Below are 21520 nucleotides of genomic sequence, written 5' to 3'. Positions count from 1 at the left end.
AGGGCAGGGATTTTGTCTAGGTCACTGTGATTACATGAAGCACATAGAATATAGATTGTCTAACACAGCACTCAGATTCAATAAATAGTTGTGGATTGAGAATGTTGAGCACATTCCCACTAAGATTGTCAGCTGAACCAAATGCTGAGGGTATAACCATCGTGGATAGGATAAACACAGGCCCTCACCTCAAAGAATTTATAGTCTAGTATGTTTGTAAATATTTATATAGAAACACAAGTTTTTTGCCCAATATTTGTGTTTCCACAGCTCCTAACAAGTTCTTGCAAACCATTATCCAATCAGGATGAAGGCACAAGGGTAAAAACTCCCTAGACCTCTCTAAACATGGTTACATAATTAAAACCTGCTTTTAGTAAGGGGAGAAGAAGTAGAATGACTCGATGTAGTCATGCCTAAACCATGATGCTTAAACCATGATCACTAAATGATTAATTTTATTTAATGAAAGTACTTTCAAACTACTTTGAGGTTGTGAGAAGAGTAGATTCTGCTCAGCCACTGGTTCGTAAAAGTAAAGTCCATTTCCTCTTGATTTGCCCACCTGTGTATGGAATGTGCTAGCCTCTCTCTAACCCCAAGAAGCTAAAAGAGGGCTACTCCCCAGGTTTGGAGAATAACTTTGAAGACCTTTAGAGAAGAGTTTTTACTTAGATCTGCAAAAGCTATTTACAGCTGTTCATCCAATTGCAGAGACTATGTATGCTGTCTTGCATAGGATTTAAAAAGAATAAAGCCCTTTACACAGTTGGAACTGACCTTGTATGCCCTTTCTAAAGAAAAAAAGTATTAACCTATAAACTTGATAATGATTAAGTAAAAACATATTTACAAGAGTCAAATACCAGTTAAATGGATCATATTCAGAATGAATTTTTCTTATAAGTTAGTAAGAAAAAAATCCCCACAAATAACCCAATAGGAAAAAAAAATTGCACATGGCCAAAGCACATGGGCAGGTAATTCACAAAAAAGAAACCTGGACAGCCAGTAAATATAAAAAGATGCAACGTTACACCAGTAAATCAGAGAAATATAAACTGAAATAAGAAGATACTGTTGCTTATCTATAAGGTTACCAGAGATCTAAAAGTCTGACAATATCCAGCAATGGAAAAGGTAGAGAGAAGCAAGCAAGCAAATGCATTGCTAGTGAGAGGGTAAATTAGTACCATCATTTCAGAGAGTAATTTGTCAATTTGCATTAATACCAAACATGCACTTAGTATGCCACCCAGACATTACACTTCTAGGTAAACACCTTAGAAAAATTTGAACGTGTGTATGAGGACTAGAAACTTGTATAAGCATGTTTATCAAGGTATTGTTTGTAACAATCTTAATGTCCATCAACAAATATAGGAGAAGGCATAAGAAATTATTTTATTCATATGGCAAAATGCTACATAGCTAATAAAAGAAATGATTAGATTTTTATATTTTAACATAGAGCTCAAAACATAGAGATGCTTTTTTTAAAAAAAAAAAAAAGGAAGCTGCAGAATGATATAAGTAGTATGATACCATTATGTGTATTTTATAGTAAACATATAAAAATAGCATAAATTGCTTGTGAAACATATGGTCATGTGCATGCATAAATAGTGAATTGGAATCCATACCTTTAATGATGTTCACCAGAATGAGGAGGGGAGGAGGTGGATCAGGCATGGACGACAAAAGAAATTTCAACATTACAAACCATTTAAAAATTTTATGTCTTAAAAAAAAATATTGAAAGAAATATGACAAAATGTGGACAATCTGAATTTCTGGGTGATGCGTACATGGATGTGTTTGCTAGATAACTCTCTCTACCTGTTGATAATTTTTTAAACCCTCAAATTTAAAACAAATGTGATGTTTCTATTATGATTTCAAGAGTGATTTTGATCATCATTTGTAAACTGAACATTTTTGCTTCCCATGTGTTCTTTGTAACCAGCTCCAATCTGAGTAGGCATGCTTTCAGAATGCAAACAAGCCCTTATGTAAGTGTGTATGTCTGCTGACCTGTCTGAGGTCTATGCCTAACCAGTTTCCTGTGTATGGAAAATGCACGTGCATGTGAAAATTCTGGACAATGTTGCCAAATACAGGTATATAGAATGAGTTATTCAGGCCCATTGTAATACAATTCATGCCCTATTTCATGCACATATTTATTGCATATACTCCACGTGCAGTGCAGTATCAAAAGGTGAAGGCTTCAAACTATGAACATAATCCTTCACAGTCAATAGTTCTGGCACAGTGGGAAAAAGCACGGAACTCGGAGTCAGGAAAGTCAGAGTAAATTCCTGATACTTCCCCTTAGAAGCTGAATGTCTCAATTAGGTATTTAAAGCCTCTGGGCTGAAATTCAACCATCTGTATTATAGGAATGGTGATAACACCCACTTCTGGGTAGATGCTGGAATTAAGTAAAACAAGCTCTGTGAAAGTGCCAGGCACCTAATAAACATCAGTGTCTGCATAGATACTAGAGTTCAACTGGGAGCTAACACAATAAAACAGTAAGTCTAATATCAGCGTCTGTTGGGTCTTATGTATCTTTTTTTTTTTTTTTTGAGGTGGAGTCTTGATCTGTCGCCGAGGCTGGACTGCAGTGGCGCGATCTCGGCTCACTGCAAGCTCTGCCTCCCGCGTTCACGCCATTCTCCTGCCTCAGCCTCCCAAGTAGCTGGGACTACAGGCGCCCGCCACCACGCCCGGCCAATTTTTTGTGTTTTTAGTAGACACGGGGTTTCACCGTGTTAGCCAGGATGGTCTCGATCTCCTGACCTCGTGATCCACCCACCTCGGCCTCCCAAAGTCCTGGGATTACAGGCGTGAGCCACCGCGCATGTATCTTTATATTCACTCTGGGTAACGCAGGGGTGGCACACGGCAAATGCTTGACAAAGCTATGAAATAAGTACTTGCACAGGGAGAAGGAAGGAAGGGAGGAAGGGAGGAGAAGAAAATAAGGGGAAAACAAAGAGATAGAGGAAGAGATAAAGAGAGGGATGGAGGGAGGAAGGAAGGAAAGAAGGGAGAGAAAGGGAAGGAGGAAGACAGGAAAGAAAATGAGTGATACCTTCCAGTAAATGGCACAACAACTTTTTTTTTTTTTTTGTAAAACCAGTAAATAGTTTTACCAAACACTTCTGGCTCTTTTTTGCCTGCACTACAAGAATCATGCTAACCTAAAGTTACCCTTCTCAGGATGGTTCCACTGCAGTGATAGAAGCTAAGAATAAGAGACCAGAAGATGCCCAAATGTGTAGTTACTCCCATCCAAGAGACTGGGGAGTGAAACAAGACAGAAAGACAGAGACAGCAATGTATTTCTCAGCCAAAATTCATATACCCAGTGCCTAAATGTAACAGAGTCTGTGTGAAACAAGGCTCCTTCCTTTGTCTGCAGACAGGGTAACCTGTTACGTTTGAAAGGTTTATACCGAATGTATTTGTTTTGAGCTCTTTGATGTGACCTCACTCTTGGAAAAAAAAATGTGATGGGACTTTATTCAGTTAATACTTTTGTGTTTTCCCTTATAGCTTGTGGTTCTTCATTTTCTAAATTTTTTTTGGTGGAGGGTTTCTCTTTGAAAAAAGCTCATTTTAATGCAATTTTAAAATGCTAGTGCCTTGGGGAAGATCTGTTGAAAGTACCTATTAAACTGAAGGTTGCAAGGTTTTACCCCACTGTCTCTGGCTATCCTGCTCCTCACTTTTTTTTTTTTTTTTTTTTTTTTGACTTTTGGCTTATTTAGTCCCTTCCCAGTCTTTGTTTCCTTGATGTCTCTGCTATTTACTAGAAGTCATTTTAGGATTCACGTTTTCACTCTTGTGTCCTTTTTTGAAGGCATGGAAGTATACGCGTGATTTTGCTCTTGCTGCCGCTCTCCTAATATGTCACTTGGACTGATTCATTACATCTTATAAAATATTTTATAATATGAAGTTATTGTAAAAATATTACAAACTCATCACAGAAAACTTGGAAATAGAGAAAAATACAAAGAAAATTAAAATATGCCGTAATCTCACAATCCCCAAATAACCACTGTTTGCTCACACACACTGTATATATATGTACATATATGGATTTCCTTCTGATTATATAGTGTGTGTGTATGTGTGTGTGTGCATGTGTATGTGAGAGAAAGAGAGAGAGAGAAGATGCTGTATATAATAAGATGCTTTATTTAACTTTTAAATTTAACCTAATATTTTGATTATTTTTTGCGGACATTATTAAAATTCTTCAAAAATATCAGTTTAAGAGTAGTATAATATTCTCTTGTATGAATAAAGTACTATAACACTTTATTTTCTCTTATAGGATTAACAATGTGTGTGTGTATGTGTGTGTGTGTGTATACATACATTTCTTAAAGTGGCCTTTTATTAATTACTTAATGTGTACCAAACACGAGGCTTTATGTGCATTATCTAATTTAATTACCTTAACACTCTTATGAAATTGCTACTATTGTTTGTTCTGTTTTAAAGATGAGGAAGCTGATGTCTAGAGAGGTTGTAGGACTGTCTCAGGGGCACACAGCTATATGAAGCAGTCACAGCTGCTGACCCCTGAGCTCCATACACTGAGCTTCTACCCTCTATACTGTGAACAAGAGTCTACACCATACACTGTTAGAACTGGTATTCAAATACCACTATTTTTTCACGAAAGAAAACTATTCCTAAGTGCCAAATGACTTAAATAATTTGATAGCTGGTATTGTCAAAACATTTGGTTGTGTAAAATATGAACACATATATGAGGAATATGGGTTTCGATATCACATGAGTTTACTCATAAAGAATGCTGAACACATGGCCATTGAAAACCCATATGACGCCGGGCACGGTGGCTCACGCCTGTAATCCCAGCACTTTGGGAGGCCAAGGCAGGTGGATCATGAGGTCAGGAGATCGAGACCATCCTGGCTAACACGGTGAAACCCCGTCTCTACTAAAAATACAAAAATTAGCTGGGCATGGTGGCGGGCGCCTGTAGTCCCAGCTACTCGGGAGGCTGAGGCAGGAGAATGGCATGAACCCGGGAGGTGGAGTTTGCAGTGAGCCGAGATTGCGCCAGTGCGCTCCAGCCTGGGTGACAGAGCGAGACTCCATCTCAAAAAAAAAAAAAAAAAAGAAAAGAAAAAGAAAAAAAGAAAACCCATATGGCCTGTCTTGAGGTTTCCTACAAAAACCGAAGCCTGCCTTATTGCCATTAGTTATTAATGACTGTATCAGTCTCTCTCTATCTCTCTCTCTCTCTCTGTCTGTCTGTCTCTCTCTCTCTCTCTCTCTCTATATATATATATATATATATTTTTTTTTTTTTTTTTTGAGAAGGAGCCTCACTCTGTCACCCAGGCTGGAGTGTATTGGCACAATCTCAGCTCACTGCAACCTCTGCCTCCTTGGTTCAAGCGATTCTCCTGCCTTAGCCTCCTGAGTAGCTGGGACTACAGGCACTCGCCACCGTGACCCGCTAATTCTTTTTTGTAGTTTTAGTAGAGACAAGGTTTTGCCATGTTGACTGTGGCTTGTCTCGAACTCCTGACCTCAAGAGATCCGCCTGCCTCAACCACCCAAAGTGTTGGAATTACAGGCGTGAGCCCCTGCACCTAACCTGTATCAGTCTACCTTTAAAATTAGGAGCTTATAAGTAAGTTCAGTATTTTGGGCTTCTTCTCAAGGTAGAGAAGGATGGAGCTAAAGGTGGAAAGCAAATTCAATACCTGCTTTCCCTTCTAAAGATCAATGTGAACTTGTATACCAATCTGCACTTGGCTCACAAAGGGTCCAAATTTAAATCTCCTTTCAATCTTGGTTCCTTCTCCACTCTTCCCTTCGTAGCGTAATAGGTTGGATCATCTGGAATACGATTTCTCATTCCTTTTTAAAAGAAAGATGAAAAATGTAAACTGTGGGCTCCTCACTGCTTATGTCAGAGCAATACATGTGTGCTTTATATAAACTAACCATTTGTCTATTAATGTTTGCAAAGAACTCCGTAGACATGAGGCATTTGGGACACACTCTCTGGAGAAATGTGGTGCCTTTGGAGAGAGGATCAGAGAAGGAAGAAACCAATAGTAAGAGAAATTCCTTTATATGCACATGTATAATAGAATGTGAAAGAAAATCTACCAGTTGAGCATCGAGCTGCATTTTCTCTTAGGTTGAAAGTTAGCCAGTAGGAAGGAAACCTTTTCAAGGAGACTAGGTAACCTTGCCTGCAGTGTTTGTTTCTACACTCTGTTTTACTTGTTCGTGTGACAGAGAAAGAAAACAAAGCTGATGGACTTTGGACTGGACAATGTAGCAGTGTGTCCCCAGATACCAGCTTCCAGATGATCTCTCTTGGGTCTCCCAGATGGAGCAGAGGGTTTCTGGTGACTCTGGTCACTGCATCAGCCTGAGCAGACAGGATCTTAGAAGCTCCCAGGTGCACATGTCTGCCTGTCCACGTCGCCATGATTTTGTAGGAAAGTGGCTGAGCATGGGATAGGCCCTTAAAGACTGTAAAGTGTGATTCTTGGTCATGTGGACATTAAGCCAAAGTAGAACAACTTTCTGAAAAAAAAAAATCGTAATGATTTTTGCAGTGCTACTCTGCTAGCCAGAGTGATCCATGGATGTCTGTGGAATCATTAGGATGTACTTCCCCTAGAGAAATGTATGTGCTGGTCTCCTGGCACGAGCAACTCCAAAAAGTTTACCTAGCCAACACCTCAGGACACTAGCCAGAACCCCACGTTATGTTTCCACTCTTCCAACGAAGGAAGAAAGGAAAAAGGGAAGGAAGGGAGGGAAGGAGGGAAAGAGGGAGGGAGGGTATTGGTTCTTTTAAATAAGAAAGACAAATTATTTCAGATAACAGCAGCTTCCCTTAAATGGTATTTAAGCTTTAACTCTATAGTCCTAAATATCTATTTTAACAGCAGTGATTACTATGTGAGCTCTGCACTGTCAATCTAGAGAAAAGAATCTTGCCACTAAGAAGAATTTCAAAGTGAGAGTTCGCTTTTAATACGCACATATAACACAGACATTCAATTGCACACATGTAGAAAAGAACATGAGAGGAGTGCACAGCTGAGTAGCAAGCATCCACTCCTGCCCCTGGTGTTCAGTGCCAGCCTGATGGTCTCCAGCTAATGTTCTCTGTGCACATGCAACATTTGAGCCCAGCAGGAGCTGAGCACATACCACAGACCACCATGTTCACACGTTTGCTCTTGCTCCTCCCTCCCCTCAGAAGTTCCCACCCTTCTCTCTTCTGGTTGAATTCCTACTCTGACCTCAAGCCTCCTTCTCAGAGCCTTCTGCCTTTTCTATTATTCTTGTCGTATTTTTCCTTTACTGTAGTTACATGTATGCTGGACACATCTTCTTCAGTGAATTGTAGACTCCTTGCATGGAGAAAGTGTCTCCTTCCTCCTCTTTGAGTGCCTGTGGCCCTAAGCACAGGCTGAGTTGAATCGTAACTAAAGTGCTCCAGGTCTCCTCATCATTTCCCCCGCTGTCTTTATTTTTATCCCTTCACCTGTAGGAACTGTGTTGGAAGAACTAACTGCTAGAGTTTCTCCAAAATGTCGCGGCCAGTGGCAGTCCAGTAGCTGTCTTGAGTCCATCCTGACTCTTCACGGCCCATCCCCAAGTCCAGGTCACGGTCATTTCTCACCTAAAAGGTTGCAATTGCTTCTTTATTGCTCTCCCCACTTTCACCGATGCTGACCCAAAGCCACTGGACACTTCTTCTTTTTTGTTTTTTGCTTTTTTGTTTGTTTTGTTTTGTTTTGTTTTGTTTTTTAGATGGAGGCTTGCTCTGTCACCAGGCTGGAGTGCAGTGGCGCAACCTCAGCTCTCTGTAACCTCTACCTCCCAGGTTCAAGCGATTCTCCTGCCTCAGCCTCCCGAGTAGCTGAGATTACAGGCATGTGCCACCACACCCGGCTAATTTTTTTGTATTATTAGTAGAGATGGGATTTCACCATGTGGGCCAAGATGGTCTCAATCTCTTGACCTCGGGATCCGCCCTCCTCGGCCCCTCAAAGTGCTGGATTACAGGTGTGAGCCACTGTGCCCAGCCTGGACATTTCTTAACTTATATATTAAGCCATGTCCTTCCTTTGACTAACACCCTTTCTTCCTGGATCTTACCAAATTTTTAAATTATGCAATTTGTAGATTTGCTTGGTTTTTGTCTGTTTCCTCCATGTGCCTGTAAGCTCTGTGGGGGCAAGAACTGTCTCTGTGTGGCTCACTGAATCCCCGGCCTCTACATGGCACCTGGAGTACATAGATGCTCCCAGACCTTTGTTGAATGAATAGATTAAAAGTGCAGCTGTTCTTATTTTCCTTCATGTTATAACCCTTGCTCTAGCCCCCTTTCTGCCTTGCTTCTGTTTCTGATTTCTCCTCCTTCTTTTTTTTTTTTTTTTTTTGAGACAGGCTCTTACTCTCACCCAGCAGGCTGGCGTGCAGTGGTGAGATCACAGCTCACTGTACCCTTGCCCAGCAGGCTGGCGTGCAGTGGTGAGATCACAGCTCACTGTACCCTTGCCCAGCAGGCTGGCATGCAGTGGTGAGATCACAGCTCACTGTACCCTTGACCTCCTAGGCTCAAATGACCCTCCCACTTCAGCCTCCCAAGTAGCTGGGACTATAGGCACACACTAATTTTTGTATTTTTTGTAGAGATGGGGTCTCACCATGTTGCCCAGGCTGGTCTCGAACTCCTGGGGGCAAGAGATCCACCCATCTTGGCCTCCCAAAGTGCTGGGATTACAGGCATGAGCCATTGCACCTGGCCTGGTTTCTGCATTTTACCTGGAACTCACTGGAGAACTGAAACTCAAGAGCCTCAAAATCTACAACTGAGCCTAGGGGAGCCTCAGTCCTTAGTTTTGTCGTGGAATCAGAGAGCACATTCCTGTGCTCCAGGTGCCCCACCCACTGAATAACAGCGGAGGCAATGATGGCACAGACTCACTCTGGAAACTGCAACTGCACCCCGATAACTTCTCCCTGTAAAACCAGTCACAAGATGACATTCCTCAGACCCCAAAGAAGTGAGTAAGTTTTATGGCCTGTGTCAGGGTAACACGCACTCTGCTAAAAATAACATGGTAAAATTTCCTAAGAAATAAATAATGCACCATTGCTTTGTGTTTCTGGGAAACCTTAAGGATTTGTTGTAGAAAGATATTTTAGTTTTCTTAGCCTGGTGAAAAAGTATGCAAAGGAAAAAGCCATATTGGATAAGAGAAAGAATATTTGGATATGTGGCCAGGAATGATGCACGTTTTGCCACTTATTTCAGTTTATGTTTTAATCTTTTTGGAAACAGAGGCAAGTAACTAGCCAAGTACATTTGAAGGGCATCCATAGTTCCAAATGCCTCTCCCTTTACAATTTATTGATGAAGGACTAAGTAGCTCATCTAATTCATCTTGAGGAGATAGGAAAATGCTTATGGCAACAGCATTTTATCATGGTTGTGAGGCTTCTGAAAACATAATTCCAAATGATAGGAGTGGTTTCCAGAGCCATCTGGGAGGAGATGGGCTGATTAGGAATGTCTGGGGTCTTAGAAATAAATTCAGGTGAAGTCGAAGCATGTTTTTCAGATCTGGTAGATTTTTGTGAGACTATTTATGGCTGGGTGTAGTTTAGCAGGCTTCTCATAGAGCAGTGGAGTTCCTGTGTTCTACAACCTTCCCTCCGGGGCTTTTGTATTCACCCATTCTCACACCATTTCTGGTTGCAATTGTGTGCAATGTTTCCCCAAATTCACTGTGTATCAGAGTCACTGGAGAAACAAAACGAAACAAAAAATTGATCCCCAGAGCTTGCTCTAGACTACTGAATCAGAATTTCCTGGGCTGAGGCCCAAGAATCTGTATTTTTACAAAGCTCTCCAGATGATTCTGATAAGCAGCCAGGTTTGACAATCACTGGTGTGGCGAAAGAATTCTGTTTGCATCTAAGCTCAACCACCAACTACCTAAGCAGCTTTAGAGATGGCAACTCTTGGGCTATCAGGAAACAGAGAAAATGATGCCTATGTCACAGGGTTATTGAAGAATTAAAGGAAATTACATATGTGATCTATCCCAATGCAAATTTAGTAGGCTGCGTTAGTTAATACTCTGCTGATGACCTAGAAGCTTAAAAGAGTTTTTTTCTCTAAAAAAGTGTTTAGCTTCCTCTTCTGTGTTTGATTCCTTATGAAACTTGGTTTCCCCTTTCATCAGTCACCAAGGATCAGGCCATATGTAGATGAATCATAATACCATTATGCCATGTGTTCTAAGAGCCTTCCAAGTGCATTGCTGCAAGAAAAGCTCAACATTTAATGTATATTGTTTTTCGATATCTCTTTCCAAATTGCCAGTACAATTTCCATTTCTGGGAAATTACATAGACATGTCTGGATCCAGTTCTTTTATCTTTGCATTTCCAACTGCTCTGTTTTCCTTCTTTCTTCCCATCAAATTCTTATATTTTGACAGTTTTAAGACCAGCTCTTCCTTGATCTTTTCCTTCCTATAATATATTGAATTGAAGTGAGCCCATTTCCCTTAGTGGGCCTTCTCTCCAAACACAAAATACTCTGAAGTTCAGATTCTCCTTCTGTGAGTGGGTTAACATCACACAAAGTTTGTGGTTTCATCCATCATAAACAAGAGTGTTTTAAATGAACTCTGTTTCTTGTCTCCCAAGAATCACAGAAAGGTTGGGGCAAAGTGAAATAAATTTTCAGAAGGAAAAGTTACTTATTAAAAATAGCAGTGATAAAAATATGTAGATTGATTTAGTAGGAAGAATTCGTAAATTGTTTTAACTTAAAAGGAAACACTCTTGCAGGCATTCACAATGAATCAGGAGGAAAACACTTTGGCTTCTTCAAAAAGCTATTTACTCTCTTTGGTGTTCACAAAACATATCCAACAAAAGCCTTTTCTCTTATGATGCGAGGGAAGAAGGCAAATTGCATTTGGGAGCATCTGATCATACTTGACTCAGGAATGTTATGGGCTTTGGTTGTGTGCCCAGCTGATCTGAGCAGATTAGCAAACATAGTAATAGTATTAGCTGCTGACAGTGTTTGGTATCAAACACATCCATTTGCAAAAATAGAAGAAATACTATATTCACATTTTCAATGCTCCCCTTTACTTAAATACCGCAATGTGGTTTGAGTTGTGAATCTACTGAAGACATCTTTGATGAATCAACAGTCAAGGCATATGTAGAAAGTGATTTGGAAAATGTTTCCTGGGTTGTTGGTGGGGGAAGGGAGATAGTGTTGGGACATTTTGCCATTCTCGTTCCTGCTTTTTCATTGGCCCCCGCCGCTTCCTAAGTCTATCTGCTGTTAAATGAAGATAACTCCCTCTCTCCTACCCCAGCGTCTCTCAGGGCTTTCTGGAGTACGACAGACTAATTGCAAAGAAATTTGACCTTCTTGCATAACTGGTGCCATCTAAATACCACGCATTATTCCCCTGTCAGACACTCTAACATAGGATGAGCCAGGCTGAAATCTTCCAAAAGCTGTGGAGGATAAATAAGCTAACATTCCAACTCAAAAATCAACAACAACAAAAAAGCCAAGCATAGTGAAAAATGGTAAAGATCAGCCTCCGCTGTCAACTTTTTCATTCATACCATTGTACTTTTGGGGTCTATGTCATGGGGATGGTTCCTATGCCAATCCTAATGATAAAGTTTGAGTTTGGTTTACATCTGTGCTGTGATTATTCATCTTCTTTCAAGCACTATTTCTTACTTTATCAACCAGGAAGGCGGGAAAAAATGATCTCTAAAATTCTACGGTTTTTCACTTTTCTCCTTTGGAGCTATTATAAGATAGTAAATTGATGGTAAAACTGAGATCAGGACAGCTGGGCTCTACTTTGAATTTTCATAGAGCTTCAGCTTACCTGGGTTTTGGCTAACCCTATATGGAAAATATAGATCAGTGGTCTTCAACGTTTTTGGCACCAGGGACTATTTTTGTGGAAGACAATTTTTCCATGGATGGCAAGGGGCATATGGTTTTGGGATGAAACTGTTCCACCTCAGATTATCAGGCATTAGATTCTCATAAGGAGTGTGCAACCTAGATCCTTCACGTGGACAGTTCACAATAGGGTTTGCACTCCTATGAGAATCTAATGCTGCCACTGATTTGACAGGAGGCAGAGCTCAAGTGGTAATGTTCACTCGACCGGGGCTCACTTCCTCCTGAATGGCCCAGTTCCTAACAGATCACAGACCAGTATTGGTTGGTGGCTCAGGGGTTGGGAACCCCTGATGTAGCTGATACCTGACTCCTCAGGAGACAGGATTTTGGAAGCAAACTGGAACACCAAATAGATGCACTCCCACAGATGTTGAAGTTGGAAGAGAAAGAAAAACATCTATTTTTCTGCTGCTGTTTCTGCTATGACAGATGGTAGCTGCAGGCAGACTCACCATTCTTGTGTCAAGACAATGACTTTGGGAGTATCACACATCATTGGTAGTGATGTAGTGGTGGCAGTGACACCAACCACTATTTCCTGACCTCTGGATTCCAGCTATGTGCATGACCTTGAACTGGTTAAACCCAACTGTGGATCCCTGCCTCATGCTCCTCCACATCTTTAAATAATTTTGTAAGCACATAATTCCTTGCATTAAATCCCTTTCATATGGAAATATCCAGAGTAAAGAGTTTGTTTCTTGCACTGAAATCTGATGAATTCTGAATTTGGCATCTAAATCGAGGTTTAACACAGGTGCTGTATTGCAGGGAATTTCACATCACAGGATCTTCACATCAATATAAGGTAAGTATTACCTTTCCCATTGGTTACATGAAAGAACTAAGGTTTAGTGAGATGGAATTATTTGCTCAAGGCCACACAACTTGTAAGTCACAGAACCCAGAGTCAAATGCAAATCTAATTACAAAGTTTTTGTATCTAACTACTGTGTTAAACTGTGATGCCATGGGATCAAGTGTGTAATAATAGTGTACAAATAGCTGAATATTTATGGTTGCAAATGTGCTTTAAACTCCATGAAGGAAGAGCCTATATCTTATACCTCTTTAGTAAGACTCCCCAGTCCCAGAATATAGCTCAGTATTTGGCACATAGAATAGATCCTTGATAAGTTACTGCTGAATGAATAAATGAATGGTATTGTGATGAGTCCTATCAAGGAAGGTGACACCTTGTGGGGAAGTCACTATAGTTTCCAAATGGGCTTTATTAAGATGCGTCTCACTCCTCAGGTGTTCAGTTGCCACTGCTAAAAGCCATTACAAATATTTTTGTTTCCTGTGTATATAGTTATGGTTTCTGTTGGGAAGAATGGCTTATCAACAAGTTCTACTGGCACATAACATTCATCAAACAATAGAACATTCAGTCTATTAGGATGGGCTGTTAGGTTTTTCTAACTCAGCCCATCTTATAGCAGCTCTTTTCTAAAAGAGCCTTTCTTTTGCAACTTATAAGTTAATAAGTTTTTAAACCCAAATTCAAGGACATGGTTCTACAAGAACCTTTGCAAACACCCTGCCTTTACTTGTGGACTTCAGAAGCCGATGTGTGACACCCACAAATGTCTTACCAACTTTCTCCATGGATTCCTCTGTGCCCATTTGGAATCAAGTTTTCTTTTACTATATAGTTATGATAATTTTCAGTGGCCCTTGCCTTCTCACGGGGCTTTCTGGCCACCAAATCTGCCATATTCTACACATTTTCTTTTAATTGCCAAACCCATGTGTATTTTAGCAGGAAATTTGATCCACATGTTTCTGATTCACCTACACTTAAGTCACCAGACAATTTTGGAAGAGCAGCCTGATGGCCAAAAAGGCTTGGTAGTCTCCTGTCCCTTTAGAAACAGAAAGTTGAGTATGTGAAGTACAAGCTCCCTGAATCTTGCCCAGGACTAGGCTGTTGGTAAAACCCAGGCTTCAGGAGGCTTCAAAGAATACTACTTTCTCAAGATATACTCCTGGCTAGGTGTGCCAATTGACTTTCTAAATTATGTCCCGGAGCACTTTGAAAGTTGATGGCCTGGATGCTTCCCTGACCCCTCCTTAGGACTTTCCTCCTACCCTCCAAGTTTGCTCCTCATAGAGTGGCCAATGTTTCCCCAGGTTTCTCTGTTCTAATCCCCAAGGCTGTTGCCACAGCACATGATACCAGTGAAGGGCTGGGATATGCCTTCTGCACTGCCCATGTGGCTATCCCATGGTCAGAGAGGGAACACTGGTCGATGAAAACCCACAGCAGAACCCAGTGCTCTGTCTGCCCACAGAACTGCCTTGATGGTGAGCAGGGCCGTCCCACGCATCTGGTCTGTCTCCCTAATAAATGAATCATGCACAGCCGTCATGGTGTGCAGCAAATTGAGATATTTGGCAGGAACTCTGTGCCTTGACACTTCCTGAACTACCGACATTTGAGCAGTGACTCAGAAAAGAAGCGAGTAGTTCTACTGGCTGATTCTATGAAAGACTTGAGGGCCGGGCACGGTGGCTCACGCCTGTAATCGTAGCACTTTGGGAGGCTGAAGCGGGCGGATCACAAGGTCAGGAGTTCGAGACCATCCTGCCAAACGTGGTGAAACCCCGTCTCTATTAAAAATACAAAAAAATTAGCCAGGTGTGGTGGTGGGAGCCTGTAGTTCCAGCTACTCAGGAGGCTGAGGCAGGAGAATGGCATGAACCCAGGAGGCGGAGCTTGCAGTGAGCCGAGATCGTGCCACTGCACTCCAGTCTGGGCGACAGAGCGAGACTCCGTCTCAAAAAAAAAAAGAAAGACTTGAGAACCATGTTCACAACTTCACATTGATCTGTAAATCCCACCAAAGTGAGAGGTAATTCCACCTTTCCCTCTGTACACAGTCTAAGATGATTTACCTTTTATGACTTCTTTAAAACATTCCATCATGCTCATTCATTCAGCAGTTATTATTGCCTTTGTTAGGCCGTGTGCAAGATATCAAGATAAAAAGAAAAATGAGACACAGCCTATGGCTTCAAGGAGCTTATAACCCAGTTGAATGAGGCACATATATAATAAGTAAACAAGTATTGGGTGTGCTAAATTAAGTTCAGCCCAAAGCTGCCTCCTTACATAGTGAAAACTCAGCCTAAAGTTTTCTCTGTACATAGCAAACTGTAACCTAGCTGGATGTGTAAACAGGCTGTAACCTACTCTTGTGCCAATCACTGAGATTCGGCCAAAGGTGGCCAACTGTTCAAACCATGTTCAGATAAGGCAAACACTGAAATGTAACCAATACGGCTGTTTCTGTCCCTCACTTTTGTTTTGTGTACCTCACTTTCCTTTTGCTGTCCATCGGTTGTCTTCAACCACATGACAGTGCAGAGTCTCTCTGAACCTATTTTGCAAATTGCTCTTTACTCAGTTAAAGTCTGTTCAATTTAATTTGTCTAAGGTTTCTCTTTTAACAGGTGGTAGTGTGGTACAGGGGAGAGTGTCTACTGTGGAGTCCCAGAGACCTAAATTCAAGTTCTAACTCTGCCACATACTAATTGAGGAGTTTTGGTTAAGTCATGGAATCCGTCTGCCTCAATTGCTTCATCTATAAAATGTAGGGAGGGATGTTTAAATGAACAATGTATACAGAGCTTGTTATGTATATAGAGTAACTCTTATCATTATGCCCCGTTTCAGGGACTGTATGAAAGTATGCGTGGGGTCCCACAGGAACACAAAAAGGGATCATAAGAGAGAAGTAATTAACCATGTCCTCCCCTACCCACTCGCAGCTAGAAGAATGAGTTCCTCTAGCTGACAATCTATTTCATTTATTTATTTATTTTTGAGACGGAGTTTCGCTCTTATTGCCCAGGCTGGAGTGCAATGGCGCGATCACGGCTCACTGCAACTTCCACCTTCCGGGTTCAAGTGATTCTCCTGACTCAGCCTCCCAGGTAGCTGGGATTACAGGCACGCACCACCAAGCCTGGATAATTTTTTTTTTTTTTTTTTGTATTTTTAGTAGAGACGGAGTTTCACCATGTTGGTCAGGCTGGTCTTGAACTCCTGACCACAGGTGATCCGCCCACCTTGGCTGGATCACAAAAGTGCTGGGATTACAGGCGTGAGCCACTGTGCCTGGCTGATAATTTATTTTTAATAAATGTTCCCATTTTCCTGGCTCTCCTGTCCCCCTGGCCAAGGCAGTGGCACCTTAGTGATCACCATGTGATCCTGTGGCAGATAGGGAATCTGGAGGGTTTCGTTCTCCAGGCCCTAACCCTGTGGCTGGTATCTGTGAGATTTATATGTGACGCTTGGTATCTCTCAAAGGTTTCAAAGGAAAGAGGAGGAGAAAAGATGTTTCTGCTATTCCTTTGTGCCTAGCTGAGTAAATAGGAAAGGTCCTCGTCGCAGGCTTGCCAAAGAAATAGAATTCTGTTCCAGGAGTCTTGGGAAGTGTGGAGTGGGGATCATGCTGCTCCTCATTGTGTGGCAGTGACTGTGGAACTGTGGATCGAGTGGATGACTCAGTTTTCCAAGCTCATATCACCTCCAGGTAGCTGCCCAACCCAGACAGACCCCCAACTCACTGGCAGAAACACTTCCAACTCTGAATTGCTCCCTTCAGGAATCTCCAGGTCTGTTCCGGAACACTGCATCTTTGGGTGTGAACACATTTGGAAGAGCCATCCCTAGAAGACTCAGCCTGGTGACCTGGCACGCGACTCACTTTGAAGGCAGTGGGAGAGGAGGATGGCTTTGCACAAACTCTGTAGGAAACACTCAACAATCTATTTTCTCTCTCCCAGTAGCAAGAACAGAGGAAATTCTCTTCTAGAATGACCCCATTGTAAACCCCTCCTCATGCTGTGTGACTGCTCTGAGGCTCCAGCTGGCTGTGTCCACAGTGGGAGTTCAATCAGGATGAATGGCTGTGGTGCTAGCACCATCCTCTTCTTTTGTTCTCCACATGTCTCTGGGGTGACTACAACCACCTTTCTGGTTTCAAAGATCCTCAGCTGGAGCATTGTGGGAAGACTGAGATAGGAGGTAATGACCCTCTCCAGCCCACAGGCAAATCCCTCTGTCTGTGCTGCAGATGCCCAGCTGACTCCATTCAGAAAGAAAGGGCCTTTCTGAGTCTGTCTAATGGAGGTTCTCCTTGTCTCCTGCCTCTAAGTTTCCTATTTTTTTTTCCAGGAAAATCCCTGCTCCCTCCAGCCACTCTGACTTTATCTAGTTCATCACCACTAGCCCCAGCCAGATTTTCTCTCCCGTGGATCCCTCTGCTACTTCCCTAGCACCCTGGGACAACTCTTCATTCACCTTCCTTTTTCACTTCCTCACATTGTCCACAGCCTTATGTAGCCTTATTCTACCTTGTCCAACATTGCTATTTCCAGGCCAGTTTTTTTTTTTTTTTTGAGACAGAGTCTCACTCTTGTCACTTAGGCTGCAGTGCAGTGGTGCCATCTCAGCTCACTGCAACCTCCGCCTCCCGGGTTCAAGAAATTCTCCTGACTCAGCCTCCCGAGTAGCTGGGATTGCAGGCACCTGCCGCCACGCCTGGATAAATTTTTGTATTTTTAGTATTGACAGCGTTTCACCATGTTGACCATGCTGGTCTTGAACTCCTGACCTCAGGTGATCCACTTGCCTCAGCCTCCCAAAGTTCTGGGATTACGGGCGTGAGCCACCGCACCCGACCCAGGACAGTTCTTTTTTTTTTTTTTTTTTTTTTTTGAGACGGAGTTTTGCTCTTGTTGCCCAGGCTGGAATGCAATGGCACGATCTTGGCTCACCGCAACCTCTGCCTCCTGGGTTCAAGCAATTCTCCTGCCTCAGCCTTCGAAGTAGCTGGGATTACAGGGATGCGCCACCACACCCGGACTCCAGGCCAGTTCTTACCATGATCTACTCTTACTTTTTAACCATTAACTGTGGTTCTATTGTTGAATTTTTCAAATACATACAAACATAGAAATAAGAAGTGCAAGCCAGGTGCGAGGGCTCATGCCTGTAATCCCAGCACTTTGGGAGGCCGGGGTGGGCGGATCACTTGAGGTCAGGAGTTTTGAGAGCAGCCTGGCCAACATGATGACACCAAGTCGCTACTAAAAATACAAAAATTAGAGGGTGTGGTCGTGGATACCTGTAATCCCAGCTACTCCGGAGGCTGAGGCAGGAGAATCGCTTGAACCCGGGAGGTGGAGGTTGTGGTGAGCTGAGATCACACCAGTGTACTCCAGCCTGGGTGATACATCAAGACTCTGTCTCAAAAACAAAAAAAAAGCAACAAAAAAAAAGATATAAGAAGTACAATTAACTCCCAAGTACCCTTGACCCAGCTTCAACAGTTATCAGTGTATGGCCAGTCTTGATTATCTATATCCCCATTCCCTCCCGGCCCTCCACCTCATCACTACCACTGGATTATTTTAAAGAAATCCAAGACATCATATCATCTGTAAATAATTCAATATTTATCCCTAAGATATAAGGGCTCTTTTAAAAAAATAGCCATAATATAATACCGTGTAACACTTGAATCATACCAAAATATTCAGTTACTACTCAAACTTCCCTGACTGTCTGATCAATGCTTTTCTTTGAGTCAGGATGCAAATAAGACCCACACACATTATATTTGGCTCGTATGTCTCTTAAGCCTTTTAAAATCTATGATAGTACCCCACCATTTTTCCCTCCTATCATTTATTTGTTGGAAAAATCTAGGCTACTTATCCTGTAGAGTCTCTTCATGCTGGATTTTGCTGATGATTCCCAATGGTGTGTTGAATGTATCTCAGTGTGTTGAATGCATCTCAGTTCTACCATCTGTCAAATGGGGATAATACCAGACCCATTAAGTTCACAGCATTATTGTTTGGATCATATACTATCATATATGTAGATCAGGTTGTTCTATTAAACAAAGAAATTGTTCTTTATAATGCTTTAAAAAGAAAACTCCATATGCCAATGCTTGCATTCATGTTTATTAAGACGCAGCCAAGTGAAATGTGTCAGCTCCTCCTCTTGAGTACAGCCTTCTTTACTGGTGTATAACAATGCCCAAGGGCTGGATGAACTACATAATCAAAATCAAATGCCAGCTTTCTACAGACTTGGCCAAAATAGTACAACCTCAGACACCATTTTAAACTGCAAGAAATCTGAGCCTTTCATAGTCTTGCTTTTTATTGTTGACATTCACATTTTAATTTTTATGATCATTGCAGATTCACATTTTAAAAACCCAAGAAACAAAAAAGCTCTTATTCTAATTTAGCAAAAAGCAGAATCATCGGTGTGAAGACAATACACTATCTACATATAGCTGCTTTGTATCCATAATTATCTATGTAAGAAACATGCTGTCATTCACAGGGACTCCATTTACAAGTGCACATAAGCCATGCTGAGGCCTAACAGGTAATGTGGGTTTTCGTCTAGCATCTTCTCTTTACTCTGGATCCTTATCCTCATCTGAAAAATGGGGGACAGACTTCTTTGCAACAACATTATCCAGTCTCTGTCCTTGTAGATATGGATTGACACTCTGGAAAACAAACAAACAAAAACCATGTGGTTTGGTGTTATATGTGAACATCAGATACAGACATCTCAGAAAAGAAATGAACAAGAATTGTTTCTGGGGCTGGGCGCGGTGGCTCACGCCTGTAATCCCAGCACTTTGGGAGGCCGAGGTGGGCAGAACATGAGGTCAGGAGATCGAGTCCATCCTGGCTAACACGGTGAAACCCCGTCTGTACTAAAAATACAAAAAATTAGCCAGGCGTGGTGGTGGGCGCCTGTAGTCCCAGCTACTTGGGAGGCTGAGGCAGGAGAACGGCGTGAACCCGGGAGGCGGAGCTTGCAGTGAGCAGACGTCATGCCACTGCACTCCAGCCTGGGCGACAGAGCAAGATTTTGTCTTAAAAAAAAAAAAGAAAAAAGAAAAGAAAAGAATTGTTTCTGGCCTATTAGGTTAACAACAATGTAACCAGTGGCACCTACCAACTACCAAACAATTACTCCAGTGTACTAATTAATACCTCAGTGGCCTATGAAACATTTTCTGACTGATAGATGTCTCTAATTGTGTTTTCCACACAACTATAGAGCTCTTTATCAGATACAATGTGGTCTTTTTAAAAATTATTATTTTTGGTGAAAAGATGTGCAGTAAACCAGCTCATAAGTCCTTGCTACTAATTTAGATACCAAGACCCATAAGAAAGATAATTATTATTCTATGGCCCTGTTTAGGTAGGAAAGGGAATCTGAAATGCATTAAATTATATTTTGCAAGAAAAATGTTCTAAAGGAGAAGAGTAGGGCCAAGTGGGAATTAACATCTGAAGATTGGTCCCAGATCATCCTGTTGCTGGGATTGATTCTTCCTCGCCAGTATTTTACTAAGGAGAATTCATTAGGGGCTCAAGCGATCACTTCCACCTTCCTTCAGTCAAATTCAAAAACTGAAGCAAAAAAGGAAGCTTCCGGGAAGGGTCCTTTGTTTTTGACTCAAGACTCCGTACTCTGAAATCACTTTCATGTGTTGGTATTCTTAATGAGTAAATATTTTTCCATTCCTTCTCTAATACATATCTATTTATTGAGGTGTGGATTCGAACTAGTAATTGAAACTTTACAAAATAGTATTTAGCAAGCAGAAGAAAAATTCAAAAGTTTTGGAAGATGTTTGTTTATTGAAGTTGCCTTCCAAAAATGGAACAAAAATATAAGAAAGAAGCTGTAGCCAGGCGCGGTGGCTCACGCCTGTAATCCCAGCACTTTGGAAGGCCTAGGCGGGCGGATCACAAGGTCAGGAGATCGAGACCATCCTGGCTAACACGGTGAAACCCCGTCTCTACTAAAAATACAAAAAATTAGCCAGGCGTGGTGGTGGGCCCCTGTAGTCCCAGCTACTTGGGAGGTTGAGGCAGGAGAATGGCAGGAACCTGGGAGGCGGAGCTTGCAGTGAGCCGAGATTGCGCCACTGCAGTCCAGCCTGGGCGACAGAGCGAGACTCCATCTCAAAAAAGAAAAAAAAAAAAGAAAGAAAGAAGCTGTAGTTACAAACGATCAGCAATCCCTGTTGCATGCTCAATCCCCATGTATGAATGGAGGCTGTTCACAGGTGGAGCTCTCTTGTCCATGATATAACCTGCCATGACTCTTGAAAGGTGAGCAGACATTCTTCAAAAGAGAAGGAATGAAACCTGAGTTTAGCATTTACAAATGTTCTTTCACATTCTGACTGCTAAACGCATGAATCGTGAAAGGTCCGACTCACTCTGCAAAGATGCATCACAAAGTAGGTGAGAATTACAAAGTGAGCAATGTCCTCAGACATTTGAAAAGTGACATGTCACAAGACAACACCTTGCTGAGAATTCATCTTAGAAATATTTAAAATAATAAAAATTCCTTTTATCAATTACAGTGGTTTGGCCTACCCC

The 21520-nt window shown here is 41.8% G+C and overlaps 1 protein-coding gene across 2 annotated transcripts in view; it reads right to left on the bottom strand.

Moving 5' to 3' along the window:
- Positions 1 to 19032: 19032 nt before the first annotated feature.
- Positions 19033 to 21520, bottom strand: part of SCG5 (secretogranin V) — a 55481-nt gene continuing 52993 nt past the window's right edge. For both annotated transcript variants that reach the window (XM_019010967.4, XM_004055902.5), the window contains exon 6: positions 19033 to 19614. In XM_019010967.4, the coding sequence (XP_018866512.1) occupies positions 19519 to 19614 (96 nt within the window). In that variant the 3' untranslated portion in view covers positions 19033 to 19518. The remainder of the gene's footprint in view (positions 19615 to 21520) is intronic.

The sequence above is a fragment of the Gorilla gorilla genome, chromosome 16 (genome assembly GCF_029281585.2).
Source record: "Gorilla gorilla gorilla isolate KB3781 chromosome 16, NHGRI_mGorGor1-v2.1_pri, whole genome shotgun sequence".
Taxonomy (NCBI): Eukaryota; Metazoa; Chordata; class Mammalia; order Primates; family Hominidae; genus Gorilla; species Gorilla gorilla.
This window is presented reverse-complemented; position numbering and strand designations above follow the sequence as displayed.